Source organism: Desmodus rotundus, chromosome 3 (assembly GCF_022682495.2).
Source record: "Desmodus rotundus isolate HL8 chromosome 3, HLdesRot8A.1, whole genome shotgun sequence".
Lineage (NCBI taxonomy): Eukaryota > Metazoa > Chordata > Mammalia > Chiroptera > Phyllostomidae > Desmodus > Desmodus rotundus.
In genome coordinates, this window is record NC_071389.1 from 61777290 (window position 1) to 61797459 (window position 20170).

The 20170-nt window shown below is 42.7% G+C and overlaps 1 protein-coding gene across 2 annotated transcripts in view; it reads right to left on the reverse strand.

Annotated features, from left to right (window-relative positions):
• Positions 1-240: 240 nt before the first annotated feature.
• The window catches only part of DDAH1 (dimethylarginine dimethylaminohydrolase 1), a 133522-nt gene continuing 113592 nt past the window's right edge, over positions 241-20170 (reverse strand). For both annotated transcript variants that reach the window (XM_045199586.3, XM_053920954.2), the window contains exons 5-6: positions 5446-5589; positions 241-3321 (exon numbers count right to left, since the gene is read on the reverse strand). In XM_045199586.3, coding sequence (XP_045055521.2) covers positions 3205-3321; positions 5446-5589 — 261 coding nt within the window. In that variant the 3' untranslated portion in view covers positions 241-3204. The remainder of the gene's footprint in view (positions 3322-5445; positions 5590-20170) is intronic.

Here is a 20170-nt window from a genome sequence, read left to right on the forward strand (position 1 = left end):
AGCTTTAAGAGAAGAGAGAAAACTTCCCATCTCTGATAGCAAAGAAATGAAGACTTAATTCACCATTGCAGTTTCTGTTAAAAAACAGAGAGACAGACGCGGTTGGTCACAGTACAACTGACACTTTATTCCATTGCCATTGGTATACTTGTAGGGTCAGGACAGCAAGGGACTAACTCAGTGCAGAGCTTCTCTGGACTAAAGGGCTGTGAAAGGCATTACTGGTTTTGGCACACGGAGTGGGTGACCGTCCACTGGCTGGAAAAGATGGTCAGTGAAAGGAAACGCACAAACCTAACACCATGTGGAAATCATATCTGAGTTCTGTAGAATGTTTGAGTAAATAATTACCAGGACTAACATGCAGCTCTAGATAAGTCACAGTATTCATCTACAGGCTATTTGCTCCCCTTAGAGACGAGGAGACGGCCTCAGTAATCTATCTGTTCACAGTAGTTTAAAAGAGCAATCAATACACATTAGCGAGATCGGCCTCTTGATTTCTGTAGCAATCCATCACAGTTGAAGAAATAATGCTAAGTAATGTGCTTTCTCTATATTGTCCTCATTAAATTGAATCTGACTGACCGAGTAATTCAACTTTTACCTACTTAAACACAACTACTAATGTCTTTAAACTGTCACAAAGCAGTTTTTGTTAGTTTATCCCTATAGGTCACAACGGACGAGAGGGGGACCTATGCCGCAGGTTATTTCTCTCCTGCAAGGATGACGCTGTGCTGACGAGGACGCGAAAGCAGCACCGTTACCATGCTGCACATGTTCTAGGTTTGCACACCATCGCATCGCACAGGTAGCCCGGAGCGCCGGCCTCGTCGGTGCCGCAGCTGTGTGCAGCAAGATTCTGTGGAAGATTCTAAGTGATTTCTTGGGACAAAGCGAAGGGAAGAGGGAAAGCAGTAAAGGAGAGGAAAAGCGAAAAAAGCCTCCACAGGACAAACTGTTCAAGAGAAAAATCTATTCGCTTGCAGTTGACGAAACATAATAGAGGATAGTTCTTTAATTTGGGATGATACAAATAAAGACATTGAAAATTATGTGCCCAAACCAGCTGACTGGGTTAGTTTTTCCATGGTTGTTTTTGAGATGTTGAACTTTCCCAAAGGGATTTCTGCTTTTGCCAGCAAAAGGTCACATTGAACCCCCAAGGGCAACCCTAACTGCTGAGGATAATTGTTCTTTATTAACCTGGGCATCTGGGTAACATTCGTTCTCTCTCTGGTGCAAACGTATTATTCACCCATGCCAAGGCAGGCGGGAACATGACATTGACCGTTTGCTCATAGAATGTATATAATCAGATATTTGCATGTGAAATAAAATTTGAAGTTAAACAACAAGGGGGAGAAGGTGGAGAAGGAGGAGAAGGAATTTCTTTCAATTCTGGCAAAAAATCATCAAATCAATAAAAAGACAGAGAGTGGCTGAGGATGTCCCATTTACTAAAGGGGAGATGAAATGAATGAAGGTAATTATCTCTCAATCATCAGACATAAGGAATGTTTGATTACAAACATGTAGGTGAGCAGAACAAGGCTTGAAGTTGTATTTCTTAATCTCCCTGATTCTTATTTTTTAAAAACAAGCCACAGGCAATGTAGGAAAGGTGGAGATGACTAGAAAATTCAGTAACATGCCTGGATCAGCCACCATGCCTTGGAAAGTCCCCTTCCCCTGGCCTGCTAAAAGGCCAATTCTTTCAGACTTCAGTGAAAGACAATGCTCTCTCCCTTCGCTGTGGCATTGTTTACGAAAGAGCTCCGTGCCAGTGTAAGGTTGTGTAACTTAAAGGCTAGAGAGGAAGGAAGTTTTCACTGAATTCCACAGTAAATACTCATGGATATTTCAAAGAATTGTCCATTGTCAGCAGCTGGTTTCAAGCACCCAGCCTATCACTTCCTGAGCATGCTTCATCTGGCTCATGCTAGACCATTGGTAATCATTGAAATTTTAAAATTTATTGATTTCTAGAGAGAGGAAGGAGGGAGGGAGGGAGAGAGAAATATCCATTTATTGTTCCGCTTATTTATGCATTCACTGGTTACTTCTTGTATGTGCCCTCACCTGAGATTGAACCCGTGACCTTGTGTGTATCGGGATGATGCTCTAACCAATTGAGCTACCTGGCCAGGACCAATAATCACTTTTAAATGTGAGATCTCTTTTGAAAGAAATAACTTTGCTTGGCTGGGATAATTGCCAAGGGAAGAAGGCTGGAAATAGGATGAGTCACAATGGGGGGAAATGGGAATGAGCTGAAGAAAAAAATAAGACTCTTCCCCAAGGTCTATATATGGCCAGTAATGAAGCAAAAATCTGTGGAATGTAACTTAAAGACTCTCTAAGACATTGTGCCCATGCAGTGTTTCCAAGCTTCTTGATCTACGATTCCCTAGCAACCATCTCATGCTGAATTTACCTTCCTAGGTGTGGTGCTCGGCTTCTGGAATTTAGATCTCTGGGAACCCCTGCCAGGATGTGCCTCTGTGCCGTTAACTCTCCTCCAAACAGCTGCTCTGGGTTTGATCGCAGTTCTGTTGAGGGACCCAGGTGCCCTTCTGAGGGACAGTGGGGGGTGCTGGGAGATGTATCCATGAGGCAGAGGAGACTGACGGCACCCAGGGTGAACTTGCAGGAAGGTATCCAGAAGGCAAGACCCCTGATTTTATCCGAGGTGAAGGTGACTGCGTTAGAGGTGAGAAAAGCAAAAAAAAAAAAGGAAAAAAGTTTACAGAGTTTGCAAGAGAAAAAACAGAGGAAGAATCCATGGACCAGTGCATTTCACAGGAAGCTAAGATGAATAATGACATAAAGAAAAAACCCAGCTTATCTGACTGATCAAGACATTCTTCAGCATATATTGCAACTAAATGATTTTCGCACTGACAACGCAAACACTAACTGCATGTTTCCTTACGATCATTAATCACATTTCAATAATTCATCAGCTCTATATTTTCTAGGCTACTTAATTCATTTAGCAAATCCACAGTTTAGGTACCACCGTGAGGGGAGGGAGGGGAAGGTGCAGAACGAAGTAATTAAACTTAAAATCAAACTTTTGTACATCAGAGTTAGTAGCACAGTGGCACAGTAGATTGTCAATGAAAACGACAGGAGTGGGGACATTTGTCGGCCGGCCTTGTGAGCGCAGTATCGCTGGCTGTAGGCAGGCACTGCCACTCAGGAGTCTACCTTCTTGTTAATTAAAATCGAGCAGCAGGTGAGCAGCCCATCCACCTTTTCCATTTCAGATAGGCTCACGGGGATCAGCATGTGGTCCTTCAGTTTTTCATAAACCTACGGCAGGAATCAAGGAAGAAGAGAGAAGACTTATGTTCCTGCTCCTGTCTTACCACCTGCTCCCCACCTGGTGCAGAGAATTACCGATAATTTGTGAATTTAGGCTTTTCACCCATTTAACCCCAAGATGCGCATGCAGTCTAGACCCCACACGTGCCCACAGCCGTACCCACAGAGCTAGGCGCACTGGTTTACCACTAGCTCTGTGCTCTTAACCTCAAAGTCAGAGAGGTGTCAGAAAGTGGTCGGAACTGGAGATGCTGTCATTGCCAGACTCAGTGACATGGGAAAGGCGGTGGCCATGTTTTCAGTCTCAGTATTACTCTCTCTCCACACTTTTAAAACCCTCAGCTATATTTTAATGTTTCTTTCCTTATCAACACCACTCAGAAAAACTGGAGAGAATATAATGTAAGTGAAGCAATTTAGGTCAAACTGCCTTTTAATTACAGGTGAGAATTTTATAGCATTTTTGACCTTCAGAAAACATGTGTCAAAACCTCAAATTAACAGTCCACACATTTTTGTCTGATGATCAAACGAAAGCACATTAAAAAAACACTTGAACACACACCACCTGAAAACAATCTACCGTGCTTCTGCAGGAAGCATGTGCTCCTTGAAATTCACACTGCGGTTAAACGAGGGCTGGAGCCGGATGGAGTCGGGTGCGAACGCAGTTATGTCACCTGACTACCTGAAGCGTGCCTTCGGTCGGATTGCTTCCCGGAAAGGCCGGGACAAGCATGGAGCCCTTGCAGGGCTACACGCTAATGCATGGAGCGTGCCGGGCACAGTGCCTGGCGCGGGGAGCCCTCCACAGATGTGGACATTAGCCTTTCTGGCGATGCCAAAGGCTACATTCAGAAACCGCTAATGGTCATCTGGTTGTCAGCTGATCAATGTGGCTGGAAAGGCATGAAGGACCCAGAGCTGGGAAGCTCCGAGCGAGTTCTGTGATGCGAGTGCTTGCTGATATTGCAGATTCTAGGGTGGAGGTCCAGGCACCTGTAGTTTTAACAACCCTGATGCACATGAAAGCATGAGACCCACTACTCATCTGGAGCTGGTGAAGCCCAGTCCAGGACCAGGAGTTGTATGCTTTTCTCAGGTTCGCACGTTCAGCCATAGAAATAGAGGAAAACTGCCTATGGATGCCCCACCCTTTTCTTTCTACATGTTAAGAGGGAGGCAGATTATGAAGATAAGCCTAGAAATTAAACAGTATTGCATATTTAAAAGGTGGCATAAAAAATCTAAACATTTTAAAGCTTGAGGTGTAAAAAATAAGACAAATGGTCACTTTGGGATCTTCTGCAATATTTAGTATGAACAGCTTGTTCCTCTGGGCAGAGACGAAGATGCTGAATGCCTAAAGAATAGAGATACTTGAAACATCTGTGGATGAGCACTGTCTTATATGCTTGGTAGGATTAAATTGAAATACCAAAGTATACAGGTGAGACTGGCAGAGCACTCTATAGACAAAGAAGATTTTGTCCAGGAAAGAATTCCGTATCTAGGCACAATTCCCTTGTTGGAACACAAATGCAGACTCTTGGAGGGACCAGTTGGTTGATTCCAAGTGTACTCTGTTTCTTCCTGCTCTATTCTTTTGACAAAGAGTATTTTAATGCTCATTAGCTTCCTAGGATGTGCAGCCCCTTTTCTCTGCAGCCCTGACAATGAGCACCCACCTCTCTGGGTATGCCTCTGCCTTGAGGACCAAATGACCTTGTGATAAGGGGCAGCTCAGAGTTGTCAGAAAGCAACGACACAGTTGACCATCTAATTGCAGGGGTCTGTGCTTGTGTGGAAGCACATTTAATCAGAGCTTGAGCGCAAGCACTTACCGAACTGCTCCGAACACCAGGCACGGTTGTCTCAATCACTGTGCACGCATTAGTGACCAAGAACATGAATGAGAAGAGTGAGTTATATGCACTTTCCTTGTGCTCTAAATTATATTATCCTTTCTGCTTTCCTAATAATTTGGTATGTATAGAGGAGAGAGGAACCCTTATTATTTGTTATTCCATCATGAACTACCCCTGCACCCCGACAGGAAAATTATCAAGGAAGCCTGCCTGGCTGCAGTGGCCACAAAGGATGGTTTCTTACCTTTGCACTTTCCGGATACTCTTCTGGGGTTCGGTGCAGCAAGACGTGGCCTTTGCTGGGGATATTTAGATATATACAGTTTGCAGCTATGTCATCAGGCACAGTGAGTTTGTCATAGCGATGGTCACTCATCTGTTGCATGATCTATAAAGAGAAGCACGGCGGGATTAAGCCTAGCGTCCCCCCACACTTTCTCACACAAGCAAGGAGCTTGGGACAGGAGCTTGCGGCCAGGCCTAGGAGCACTGCTCTGGGCCGAAGCTCCCATCCATCACCTTCGGTCACTTAGAGCCAGAAGAGGAAAACTTGATGAAGCTGTGACTCTGGCAGAGCTGTAAGGGTCCTTGTTATTGTTGATTTTTTAAAAGTATTGGGTCTCTAACTTCTAAAAGGTTTTAAAACTATAATTTTTCTGGTTTTTGTTTATAAGACCTATCAGTAAGACACAAAATAACCACACATATAAGAGGCCCAGTGGGGTTTTGATATGCTTGGCTGAGGAAGGAGAGCTAACCAGGTCTATAGGAAAAAAAGACTGGAACAGTAATCAGAATGGTCAGAGATCTGATTTCGCAGTAACCACACACACACACACACACACACACACACAGAGGCACTTTCCTCTTATATGAACATTTAAACTGAATATGCTTCTCTGTTAGCACGTATGCTCTTAGTACAATTAGCGTAAAAATCACCTGGGCAGAATATGAAACTCATATTCTTAGACTTCATCCTCTCCCCCTTCCCACCACCTGCCTGCGGTTTGAAGATTTGGGGTGAGGCATAGAAACTTGCACTCTGAAAGGCCCCCAGGTAACTCTGAGGCAGGCCCCTGGACCACACTTGCCTAAAAACTGATTTAGCAGGTCTGTTTGTCAAATGATGGGTTTATTAATGTCTTAGTATAAATAACTTTAAAAATAACACAAAATGAATTCTGCACAAATTTAAATTATTAACGCCTCAACCTCACTTCCTCAACACAATTAAAATGAAATGCCCCCAAATAACCCCGTACCCAAACCACACACACAACAAAATGTCCAAACATCAAAGCAAAGCAAGTATTACTTTGGGCTTAGTCATTCAGACTTTTCCATTCTTTATCAATACCCATATGTTTTTTAAAAAATATTTTATTGATTTATTTTTAGAGAGAGGGGAAGGAAGGGAGAGGGAGAGAAACACTGATGTGCGAGAGATACACTGATTGGTTGTTTCTCACATGTCCCCACCTGGGGACGTGGCCTTCAATCCAGGCATGTGCCCTGACTGGGACTCAAACTGGCAACCTTTTCAGTTCACAGGCCACTGCTCAATCCACTGAGTCACACCAGCCAGGGCAATACCCATTTGTTTTAAGGAATCTATCTAAAAGTCATGTAATGAGGTATTAAAAAGACCTTTTCCACAAGCTGGTTCTAATATTCCTTTCCAGACAGGTGCCCCTTTACCCTTAAATATTTGTGTAACAATGTGTTTCATATTACTAGACCCCAGAAGTAGGTAGGCTTGCCCACTTGTCCATGGCGGCATAGGACGGTAAGATCTGTGGAATGGAAGCGTGGAAGAGACTGCATGCTCCCAAGAGAATGTGAAGAGTGGTATGTAGTAAGCCCTTCCTGACTCACCTATCAGGCAAACTGTTCACTTCTCCTAGTGAAATATGTCAAGGGCCGAGGGAGGCTAGAAGTATTATGATCCTTCATAGAGAAGGAAATGGGATGCGCTTATGTACTACATCAAGGCTGAGAGACACAAAGATGAGCAGGACATAGATCCAGGGTTTTTAAAAATTGATTTGAGAGACAGAGAGAAAGAGAGAGAGCATGAGATTTGTTGTTCCACGTATTTATGCATTCACTGGTTCTTCTTGTAGGCTCCCTGACCAGGGATGGAACCTGCAACCTTTGTGCATCACATTGGGACGACGCTCTAATCAACTGAAGTACCGGGCCAGGGCCTAGATCCAGTTTTGAGAGAGGCCACAGTCTAATCTAGTGGAGGAGACTGACAAAGAGAGATTACAGTACAATAAGAACAAGCAGGGCACCATGCTAAATATTTTACATTGATTATCAAATCTCAAAATTTCTATTTTATAGATGAAGAAACTGGATTTAAAAAGGTCAAATAACTTGCTCGAGGCCACCTAGATGAATTCAAGCCCAGATCTGTGCAACTCAAAACCTTCTTTATTAGTCCTCTCACTTTGCTCTCTTTCCTGACTTCCAGAGCTGCAGCGGCTCTCTCTCTCTAAACTACCATTAACATGTACTTTTTTTTCATTTGTTTAGTACTTATTATTTTATTTATTCTCTTGTGGTACCACGAACTCTTTCTTCATTTGTAATCCTCTTAGGACACGGTACAGTTTGGTGTAGCTGTACCAAATTTGACTAAACAGCTCTCTTGCACTTTCTAATTTGAATTGTTCTCTGAAACAGCAGGTCCACAGAGTACAGCAGCTGTAGGGTGGCTCCTTTAGAGCCCTGATAGAGAAATATTAGATCTTTTTGAATGTGTGAATTAAGAAGTTAATGACACTCCTTAAGATGAGCTATTCTAAGCAAATAAACAACATATTCAATTTAGCCCTCTTTATAAAATGGATATGCTCAAAAATAATATGAAGAGGCTGATACCAGAGAAAAAAATCTAGACCCAAAGAGTTCTGTTCTATTATGAGTTGCTATTTAATGCAGGCTTCCTTTTTGGCTGTTTTCAAAACACAGTAATAGTAGTTTCCATTTATTACTGTGTGGTGGGGGGGCACATTAAGGCCATCAACTCTGGAGTAAGACCTGGATTTGAGTCTCAGTTCTAACCTTTATGAGCTATGTGAAGTTAAGCTTTTTGTGACTCCTTGGTTTCCTCACCTATAAAACTGGGATAATAATAGTCTTTTATCCTCCCTGTGACCATTCAATGGAGATAATGTATATAATAAGGCACAGTAACAAGCCCTTAATAAGCCACTAGTATTTTATGACAGCATGAGTAGACAAAGTTCAAGTTTCCAGTCTGCAATCTACTCTTCTGGCAAGGTTTAACTTTTAACTTCAGTCTTAAAATAGCTTGTTTTGGAGGTCTATCTTTATCCTTAAAACCACATAACACTGTATCTGTCATATTCCTATGGTGATTTCTTTAGCGTCCTCCTTTCTAAGGCCTACATTATTTAAGAGGTAATTCAATGGTCTTGCAGGGTTAGCATCCCTTCTGCCTGGATCCCCTAGAGATAATTTCTAGAAAGTTCCCAGACTTTTCAAAACTGGGACAAATTTTAATATGAGAGTTTTTTATTTTTATAAAGTTTCTCTTTCATTTCCAATGGACTGCTAGCTCCTTGAATGCAGGTTTAGCCACAAACCTAAAGCAGTGAGCAAAGCGTGGGCTGTGGAGTCAGACAGTCCGGGTCTGAAGCCTTGCTCGGCAACACACGAACGCTGTGCCCTTGAGCAAGTCACTTAAGCTCTCCGAGCCTCAACTCCCTCAGCTTTAAAGTGGAGCAGCATTGAAGATCATTTCTTAAAACAGAACAAAACAAAAACGGATCATGTACATAAAGTGCTTAAATAAGTTTCTAGCGCATGCGAAGTGTGTAATAAATGTTAAGCATTCTTCCATCTTCATTTCTTGCAAGTCGCCTGGCATGTAGCAGGTGATCGAAATGAGTTTAAAACTAATGGATTAGTTTCTTCATTCCTTTCAAAGGATATAGGGAACTTCATAAGCACACTGGGATGCACTATGCGATCAGTTACCCATGTGAACAATTGCACTCTCTCAGGAAAACAAGGTATGGTCCACATCCAGAAATATAAATGTGATTCATTACTTAGAGTAAACCAGGCTCAACTCAATGAGGCCAAGCTTTGTCTTTTTCTTTATGCTCTACAGAAGGGCATTATACTCTGTGGTCCCAACCCAAATGACTTTGGATGTAAGACAATAATGGTGGACCTGGGGTGAGTGCACAGCACTTAAAGCATTAAACCAAAGGAAGGACAGAAAAAAACTTTGTGTATAGCAAACTAAATACATATGCCTGTGTCAGTCTGTAACCCCTGATTTAGTAAAATGGTACAGGAACCCAAAGAACAGACTGGTTTCTTCAGGATATAAATGGGGCTCCTTCTAAATGCAAGACGCAAGTTAGGATTTGTGTGACGTCAGCAATTACCCTGGGTCCATCTGGCCAGTGTCCTTCTTGCCTGGTACAGGGAGTAGGATTGCACTACGTCTGAGTCTCTGCTTATTGTGCCCTGTTGGAGGTGGGCCAAGACGGTCAGGCCGCCCGTGTTTGTAGTCAGACCAGACTGTCATCTCTCGCAGGGATTGGCCCTAATTTACCCAGGAGTTCTGGGTTTCTTCCAGACCAGGAAGGAGACAGTCCCCTGGGCCAGACTCCTACTAAGTTGAACCCCAGTGATCCAAGGGCCTCACAAAGATCCTTGAAACACGGTATATATAGCCATTACTTGGTCAACGGTGGACACAAATAAAACAAAACCCAGAAAATCTCCTATTTTCCATTGACTTAATTTTGTAAGCTATTGAGACAATTGTGGGTAGCATATTTTGGTCTATCCCATTCAGGCTAGTCGCTCCCGCCATTCATTAGCACTAGATAATTGCCAGTTGTTTTTCCAGGTTAATTCATGGTTCATAGATGATTCATTGCACTCTTTTCTCATAGATAAAGAAATCTCTTATGTATAAGATGAGCTGAAAGAGAAAGGAGAGTGGCAAGAGCACAGCTCACAGGCTGACTATACCTTCAATGGCCCTATAAGCAGTCTGGGCAAATTTCCCACCTCTTCATCTGACTCATGCATGTCCGGTGGGGACTATGAAGCAGGAACATGGAATGTTGTACATTCCAGAGGAAGTGTTACCAAGGATGGTTATCGGCGCTGAAATCTTGTTTATCAGCAAGGGAACTAACTAAAATTCCAAAGTTGTACCCACCTCAGAAAGTGCCTAGTTTTTTTGGAGTTAAGGAAACTGTATGTTTCCTTTCCCTATGTGCTTTCCTTTCTTGGGCTCTAGCTCTCTCCATGCTCCCTCCCATCACTCACCCTCACCTCCGTTTATTTTTTAATACTCACCCGAGGATATGATTTTTATTGATTTAGAGAGACAAGGGAAGAGAAGGGGGAGGGAAGGGGAGAGAGATAGAGAGAGAACAGAGACATGGATGTGAGAGGGAAACATCAATCAGTTGCTTCCCATATGCACTCCAACAAGGGATTGAACCTGCAACACAAGTATGTGCCCTTTCAGGGAGTGGAACCCACAACCTTTTGGTTACGGGATGATGCTCCACCACACGGAGTCACCTGGCCAGGGCCACCCTCCCTTTCTTGAGTGAACAATCCTATCCCTCTCCCCAGTTCCTATGTGCTGGTTCTGTTCTTCAGGTAAGGGCATTTATTTGACATTCTAATTGCTGCTTTTCATCCCTCTTTAGTGTTTCTCTATTTTCTGAGCTTTAAAGATACAATTTACAGCTTCTAGTGGGGGCATTCCTAAAATTACTGACATAAGGGCCAGGAATCTTGGAAACTATGGCATTGGAGAAAAGCTTTACAGATACCCTGGACCACCAGAAAGATGAACAAGTGGGTCCTAGAGCAAATTAAGCCCAAAAGATCGCTGGAAGCAAAAATGACAAAACTGAATCTGTCCTAATTCAGGCACATCATGAGAAGGCAGGGTTCCTTGGAAAAGACAGTAATGCTGGGAAAAATAGAAGGCAGCAGGAAAAGAGAAAGAATAAAGATGAGGTGGGCTGACTCCATTAAAGAAGCCATAGGCTTCCGAGCAGGAGTACTGAGGACAGGCCATTGTGGGCACCACTCATTCATTCATTCATTCATTCACTCACGGGGCTGCCAGGACTGGACTGCACAGAACACACACTCAGCCTGGCACTGTTTCAGGATAATTTAATTTTTTTCATTACTGTGAAGAATTATAATATCCTTAATGGGGAAATAGTTTAGTGCTGGGAATACATAAAGTAATTCACTGATAAATTCTACTGAGGGTTACTCTTAAAATAAATGTCTTAACAAAACCACTAAAGCCACCTTAGAAGTTTTTCAATTAATTTATCAAGGCCCCAGGGTTATCATTTTAAGACAGGTTAGAAAATATGGCAAAAGAAATGACTTTTAATAATAGAACAGGCCCCATTTGGAAGGGTGAGTGGTTTTGCTTGACTGTGGAAAGAAAAAAATCACAAAAGCTCTGTCAGGCATAGCTTTTCTATGTGAAAAGGATTTAGGAAGTGGTAACTATAGACAATAAAGAAAAACTGTTTTTCATGAAAAAGCTAAAGGTGTTTATTTTATTTATTTATTTTTACCTTCTTATCGAATTTATTGGAGTGACATTGGTTGATAAAATTACATAGGTTTCCGGTGTGCAATTCTACGATACATCACCTGTATGTTGTATTGTGTGCTGACTACCCCAAGTCAAGTCTCCTTCCATCACCACTTAAACGTGTTTGTTTTAAACACAAAGAGGTTCTATCTCTTGGGACAAAGAACAGGTTTCTTTTTTCCTGTCAGAGCGATTATTTTCCTTTCTCTTATATGTTACTGTCTGAATAAAACAGCTTGCCACTTATTTATAGCTGGGTTCAAAAGATACATTTATATGCACAACGCAGAGTGCTGGCCATTGGGGGGGAACAAAGGACAGAAAAAGATTCTTGAGGCTGTACATCTCCAACACCTTTCCCCTGTTGTGTTTAAAGGGGCACTTGGCAGGATGCGCTCACATGGCTAGCCTGGCAGGGCGTCACCTCAAAGAGCTCGGGCTCCCCAAGAAGAGCCAGGCGAGGTGGAGGAACAGGCTTTGTTCTGCTTTGTGGATGCACAGAAGCCTTTGTTAAAAGATGAGCATCATTTCCAATATCCCAAGAATGTGCTGTTGGGCTGTTTAGTTCCAGTGTTCCAACATTTTTTCCTAAAAAAGGGTGAAGGAGGCATATTGCCCCAGACATCTATGTGAAGAGCTCTTTTAACCACAGGCACTGTGCTTAGGGCTTCACACTGTGCTCCAGGACAGAACCAAAAGGAGAAAGCCCCCAAACCTCCACAGCAATACAAACTCCCCAGAGGCCCCAGATTGCGAATAATACACAGGAGACTTAAAGTACTTTGGGGAGGATCTGAGAAGTGTAGAGGAACATTGATTTCTTGCTCCACCCATTCATGCATTCATTGGCTGACTTCCATGTGCCCTGATCGGGGATCGAGCCTGCAACCCTGGCATACCAGGACAATGTTCCAATCAACTGAGCTACCGGGCCAGGGCTAGACGCTACTTTAAATGCCTTTTCTGACTTTTGCCATTTCTCCCAAGAAATTATTCCATGTAGAGTAATTATTATTGGGATTAGATACAATCATTATTCGGTTCAATTTGACAGTTCTTTATGGAGGTTCCACTTTGGGATAGGAACCATGGTGTTGGAAGGTGGGAAAGGTAAGATAGTCACAGACTCTGCCTTCAGGAGACAACCTGTACTTTAAGACAGGATGAGCATATGAAGGCTATGTTAGCAGGAAAAAGAAAGCGAACCTCACTTCTATCATAGGCGCCTCCTTAACAAAGAAGGCACGCAATAGAGAGGAAGTGGCTGTGAGTATCATCTTGGCCACGTCGTGGTCTGTTACACAGCTGGCGGTTTGGAGGAACCGGACTTGCTCCCCAGAGTGGAGCTGTCACAAAGCAGAGTGGGAAATGTCTGGCTTTCCGCCCAAGAGAACGTACATAGCTGGTTGCATTCACAACCAGGCATTTCCGGCAGTTCCCAACACTTCTGGGAATTTTCTCATCTGAAGGACTGGAAGGCAGCTCCGTTCTCCCACTTGTTTGTTACTCATAGTTTCTTTGTATTACACATTTAAAAAATCTTGGACTATGTTGTTTCACAGACCAATTTAGGCCTTACTGGTCAAACGCTGAAGCGAAGGTGTACAGAAGGTCTTCAGAGATATTCAGAGCACATTTTTGGCCTGCTCATGACTGACCTTTCTATGAAATATACATATGCACCCATCTCAACATACCGAAACTGAGCCAATATTAAAAGCAACAGATTATAGTTGTATTGAGATATATAATATATGATGCTCGAGCACACTTTTCACTGCTACTGGATATATAAAATTATTCATTCATTTATTTATTCATCCATCAAGGGTTTATTGAGAGCCTGACAACAGAGTAGGCATCAAGCCCGGGCAGTCCTTTTAAGGCTGAGTCAATATAGCTATGGATAAAATGTTAGAATTGACATCATGTTTTAATTTTTCCTAGTACTGCGAATCAGGTCAAAATGAGCAGAATTTGAGAGAGGATGGCTTTTAAACATTCTGTCTGAATTGATGGGCTGTACAGATTCTAAGAATGACGTTATTTGGTTCTTCTTGGTTCAATCTGGGCATACTTTCAACATCAGCTATTCCCTTCAAAGCTAGCGGCCATCTCCACAAATTCTCTCTCATATTTGGAACTGCTGCTTTTGCTCAGATATACAACCCACTGAACATGTGGAGGAAAGATTTCTGTCATTTAAACTACAACCAGAGTTCACACGAACTATTTCTGGAAGGGACCCTCAAATACAATGGTTTCTGTGGAAGGCTGGGAGAACCTCCCACACGGTTAGAGAACCACTCTGAGCATTCTGGGGAGAAGGCGAGGCCAGGAGGAACACAGGAGGCTCTCTGGGTGAGCCATAGCCCTACGTTTCCACTTTCAGGGGTAGAGAAGAAAGAAATTCAGGCCAAAGCAGCCCTTCCAAAATGGGAAATCTGGGATCCTCCCCTCCCTTCTAACCCCTGCCCATGCATTGTTTAAGACTAGCACTGCGGTAGAGGCAAATCCCCCACAGCCTTACCCTTGTGTTTTGTATGTAAGCACAGTACACAGCCCCCTCCCTGGCTATAGAAGCCATGTCCTGGTTACGCTTCCCCAGATAACTGCACCCTAAATATAGCACACTAAATGTCATCATCAAACATTAATTCTGGGTATTGGGGGCTTGGTGATCTTTCAGGTCTCCTGGGGGCATTTAATAGCAAGAAACACCTGCAGCATTTATTGAGCTATTTTTTATTTATTGATGGTTCACCTATTCTTCATTAATTTCTCAAAACAATCTATTTTTACAGATGAGAAAACCCAGGTCCTGAGAAATTCAGTTATTTGTTCAAGGTCACATGTTAAGGCAGTAAATCCAGAATTTGATGTCTAGGTACATCAACCTCCAAATGCCCACCTTTTCTTGTCACACCAAAATACCATGTTCCTAATACCCCTTGAGAGACGAGACTCTGGCCCTGGCTGGTGTAGCTCAGTGGATTGAGTGTGGGCTGCAAAACAAAGGGTCGCCGGGTTTGATTCCCGGTCAGAGCATATGCCTGGGTTGCGGGCCAGGTCCCCAGCAGGGGGTGTGTGAGAGGAGACCACACACTAATGTTTTTCTCCCTCTCTTTCTCCTTCTCTTCCCCTCTCCCTAAAAATAAATAAATAAAATCTTTTAAAAAATTAAAAAAAAAAAGACAGACGACTCTGGGCTCATGAACTGGCAGCCTGTGGGTTAATTTTTCCTATACATACAATTTATTTAACATGCATGTATTTTTAAAAAGTTTGCATTTAATTAATTAATGAGAGAGACAGAGAGAGAGGAAGAGAGAGAGAGAGAGGGAGGGAGAGATTTGTCATTCCACTTATTTATATTTTCATTACCTGATTCTTGTAGGTGCCCTGACTGGAGATTAAAGCCTCAACCTTGGTGTGTTGGGACCATGCTCTAACCAGCTGAGCTATCTGGCCAGGGTCTAGAGTTTGAGTCTAATTTTAGAGAAGACCTGGCCCCTGAGGCCACCTGAGTTTGCTACTGGACTCCACGGGCTGGTTTCCTCAAAGCTAGCTATTATGTCCTTTAAGTAGACGAAAGAGGAGCAAATTCATTGGGAATGCAAAGAGACAATGGGTGACAATGCATTATTGTTTCTTGAGCAGCAGAGCGGTGGGCTCCAAGGTGAGAGAGGAGAAATGGCCAAACACCCTCACAGTGATGTCCAGGACCAGCCTTGTTCACTCTGAGCTGCCACTGGTGGATGAATGCTTGTTCTCTGAATGAACAAATGATTCCTGGGCTAGCTCATCAGTAGGGCATGCATTTAAAATTTTTTTGCAATAGTTTTTGAGATCTCAGAATAATTTCTGAGATCCCTGAGATCTCAGTTCCAGGATGGTAAAGGTGGGGGAAAACAGAAGTACAATATACCCACATAAGTTTATTATAAATCTTACTAATAGAAAGGGTGGGTAGCATACAATTTATAAATGATAATATAATGTTCAATACTCTTGACTATACATTTTATATTGCCAGTTGATTCTCACAGAAAGCTTTATTTTTGTGTGTTTTCAGAGCTTGTGTCTCTGAAGCCAACCTATTGTTGCAATGGACAAGTCAGTGTAGTTTCAACATTGCTGTTGACTAATATTTTTTACACTAATGAGACAAATGAAACGAAGAAGATATACATTTGAACTTTTCTTGTTTGGCAATGATGTGAGTGACTGCTTTAAAACAAAATAGTTTTTAAACTATTATGGAACACTATTTTCTTATTTTTTCCAATGGCTACACACATCACTCACTTTTAAGTTTAATCTTCAGGTTTAACATTTTCTCCATCACTTTCTTATGTCTAGATAATCAATAAAATGATAAATCAAGCCCTGTAGCATTTGTTGATCTCTGTGATGAAATATTTCCCCCCATGGCCAAATTCCAGCTACCAACACGACATTCTGGAATATGGTGTTCCATGGCACACCATTACTTACTGTTACCATCATACATATACGGCAGAGGGGGGCAACCTTAAGAGCATGGCTAATGGTAAAATATCACATACTTAGGAAGTAATGAGTTTTAAATATTTGTAACTTTTTTGGTATAATTTATTTAACTGTAAGTTATATAACTTAATTTTTAATAATGGCTATATTTAACAATGAGCTGGCAAAATTCCTGAAAACTTGGCAATTGGCCCTTAGAAGCTGGCAGAAGCTAGCTTCAGCAAACCACTGCAGTACACGGATTTTGTGGTTTTACGATACTTGGTTCCTGGAGTTCGGTGTAAGTTGGCCTTAAATAGGAAATTACTTTAAGTTGCCCTCCACACTGTTAATGCCATGGAGAATGCTAGCTTTAAAATTTGGCTCTTGTAACCTTTGCTTCCTTACAGGCAGACAATATTTGAGGATTAATCCTCAATGAGTTTATGAAATACACTGATGGTATGAGGTATCATGAATCTAGGAAGGAAGGATGGCGATTGGATTTGCTGAACAGGAGCCTAAATTAGTCGAAGCCCTCAAACATACAGAAGACGGTTGGGTTCCCTCTCGACATGGACTGATTAGAACTTGAAGTCTTATTGATGGTCCTGTGGGTAAACAAGGGACTGAGCAACTCAGATCACCGCTTCCCCTCTACAGCACCTTTTCCTTTCATTTCTGGTTGTGCTTTTGCTATACTTCATGATTTTTTGTAAGAAGCTGTTATAAAATGAGGTGAGGTATGATTATATAATTTCAAACAGTTCTTCTAAAAACATGTTTCTAAACTAGAAACAAAAATACAAATTATGAACAAAATTATAAGCTTCATGTAGAAGATTCAAATATGAAAAGTTAAAGTTCTTGCTGGAGTTAACACAGCTGAGTACCTTTGTCAAAACTCATTGAACTGTACTTTGCAAATTTGTAAATTTTATTGCATAAAAATTGTATTTCAATAAAGTTAATTTAAAAAGCACAAGTCCTCTTTCTTCCCTACTCTGTCCCATCATTCTCTTCTCTCTTTCCCTGAGGGTAACCATAGGGAAAAAAGTTTGATATGGGTCTTTCAGATCTTTTTTCCTACACGTGCACACTCAAAACAAAACTTGTTTACTCCCCCCACCCCCCCATCCCCCACTGCATGGGGTAGTGAGGCAGCCTGAACAGCAAACGTCCCAATCAGAGTCCCCAAATTCCCCTTCTCTCACAGGCTGGTCACAAAAGCCTCTGGAGGCTTTGCACCCACGAAGGCAGTTCCGTGTGGCTGTGAAGTAATCTCTGTGATTACTTCACATTTATGAAATTTTTGCTCAGGTATACTAAATAGTTCCAATGCCTGAAAATAATATGTTACACATAAATCCAATACATATTGGGACTGTATATAGCTATTTAATTCCTTGCTATTGAAAAACACTCTTGCTGGCAGGGGCTCCGTGATTTTCCACAGTCACTGCTGCCCCTAAAAGCATCAGAAAAACATCTTACTCCGATGTGCTGAGAAATGGAAATTTCTGTGAAACTGGGTCGACAGATCTCCTTCATATTTTAGGACGGGGTTTCTTATGCTCAGCACCATTGATATTTTGGGCTGCGTAAGTCTTTGTTTTGGGGGCCACCCCCTGTGTTTTGCAGGGTACTTAGCAGCATCCCTGGTCTCTACCTACTACACACCAGTAGCCTCCATCCTCCCCCCCCCCCCCCCCCCCCCCGCCATCTCCGGTGTTGTGACAGAAGTACTTCTGGACTTGCCAAATGCCCCTGGGGACAAAGTTGCCTCTGGCTAAGAACCACTGTCTTCAGGAGAAAGCCACAAAATGTGCTCCTATTTTAGGAGAAGAGTAGATACCTACAGGAAATAGGAGAAAAAAACAGAAAAGGAAAGAGAAAGAAATCAAACTTCCCAATAAAGATACTGTTTACTCTTTATTCTTCCTCTGAATTAATGAGATCCCTGAAGAGAAATAGACTGGTGTTTAAGAAACAGCTGTTGTCCCCACGTACTTCTTACAAGAAACCCAAATCCCCTGTAAGTGACTGCAACTAAACCATGGCCAATGAAGAAAGCAGCCATCTGTACCTCGCCTACTCTTACATGGGGGAGTCACTGGGGCTCTCTGCATTTCAAGGTTTACATTTCCGAAATGGGGAAGCAAAATCTTGGTTTCTGCCTGGATACGGCCTTTCTTAGTGTCATCCAGTGAATGTTGATAAAGGACTCTGAGCACCAGGAAAGTGACGTCATTTTATAGAAAACTAAAAATTATATGTTTGGGAACTAGGCAGGAATTTGGAAATTATCATGCTCACTTCTCTTTTACAGAAGCACAGAGGATGAAAAATTAAGTGATTTACCTAAAATCACAAAAAGGTAGTAAACTGTATAATGAGGACTAATGCCAGATGACTCAGTTCAGGCCATTTCTCTTGGTCTTGGTTTGGTGGAGAGAATTTAAGAGAAACACGGAAGAACAATGTCAGCTCTTCCCGAACCCCCTCTTTCCCTCCCAAGTTAAGGGGTCCCTCTTCTCCTAAAGATCAAATAAGATTGCCTTGCACCTCTATTCCCTGATTACGGAATGTCCTAGGCCACTGGCTCTCAACCCTGGCTATAAATTAGAATAATCTGGGGAGCTTTCAAAAAAGAGAACTACACATTTCTGTGCCCCAATTACAGAGACTTTTTTATTTACTTGGTCCAGAGTGGGGCAAAACACTGGTATTTCCTTTTAAACTGTCCCCTCACCCAGGACACTCTAATGTGTGGACAAGATTGAGAACCACGACCCTGTGCCCTTTCCATAGTTTCTGCCAATTTGGGGAGTAGAAGGCAGGAGGAAGAAAGGAAACAGTTTATATTCTCATGTTACCTCTGGCCCTAGCTCCCACTGAGTTAGGTTCACTTAGAGATAATTATGTTTCAGGTGCTATCCGTCTTTTAAACCATGCCAACATAAGCAGAAACCTCAGCCATTCCTTACTGCCCAACCCCACCAAAACCCCTATTCATGTAGGACAACAGAGTTTTCCCGCGTTTGGCAGTGGGAGTGCTGCAGTCATAGAAACGCAGAATATGAGGCACTGGTGTGCTCAAATATTTGACAACCCTGCTTCGTGGTTCAGACCTCTCCCCACTCCCCTTTCTCTCCTCTTTTCCAATCTCCACATTCCCAGTGCTGCTGACAGAGGGCATTTCTGCTTTCTCTTTTGCTGCTCTGTCTCCCACTGACCCCAAGCTTCAAAGGTCTTTCCTTCACCCCAAAGGACCTGTCTTTTCCTAAACAAAGACAATTCTCCGCCTAAGAGGGGTTGAGGGTTTAGCTCTTCTAAGGGCCTAGTGATTGTTGTGGCTGCTTCCCCCACAACAGTTCCCCACTTTCTCGGTAACCACCCCAGTTTTCATCTGTATACCCACACTTCCCTGTGTAGTCCATATAATTGGGGAGAAGCTGATTTTACCCCTGACTCCAGGACTGAGGCTGCAGGCCAGAAGTTCCTTCCTTGATTCACAGTACCCATGGTGTCTCAATAATATGGTCATGGTGCTGCTAGGCCAAAAAGCAAACCCAAAACCAAAAACCAAAAAACCAGAAAACCCATCCCCCCAAAATAAACAAACTCCATCCCCCTCCCCCGCCACCCGGCAATCTAACACTTTTATTTATTAAGCAGTTAGGTCCAAACAACCTAATAGCAGAATTGTGTGTGGTACCTGACAGGTAACCTGTTCTTTCTGAACACTTAAAACACGCCATAGTGGCCCAGGGAGTTTGCTGTGGTGCCCCGCGGGCCTCAGTGCGGTCAGGGGGCTGTCCACCCCCCGCTAGGA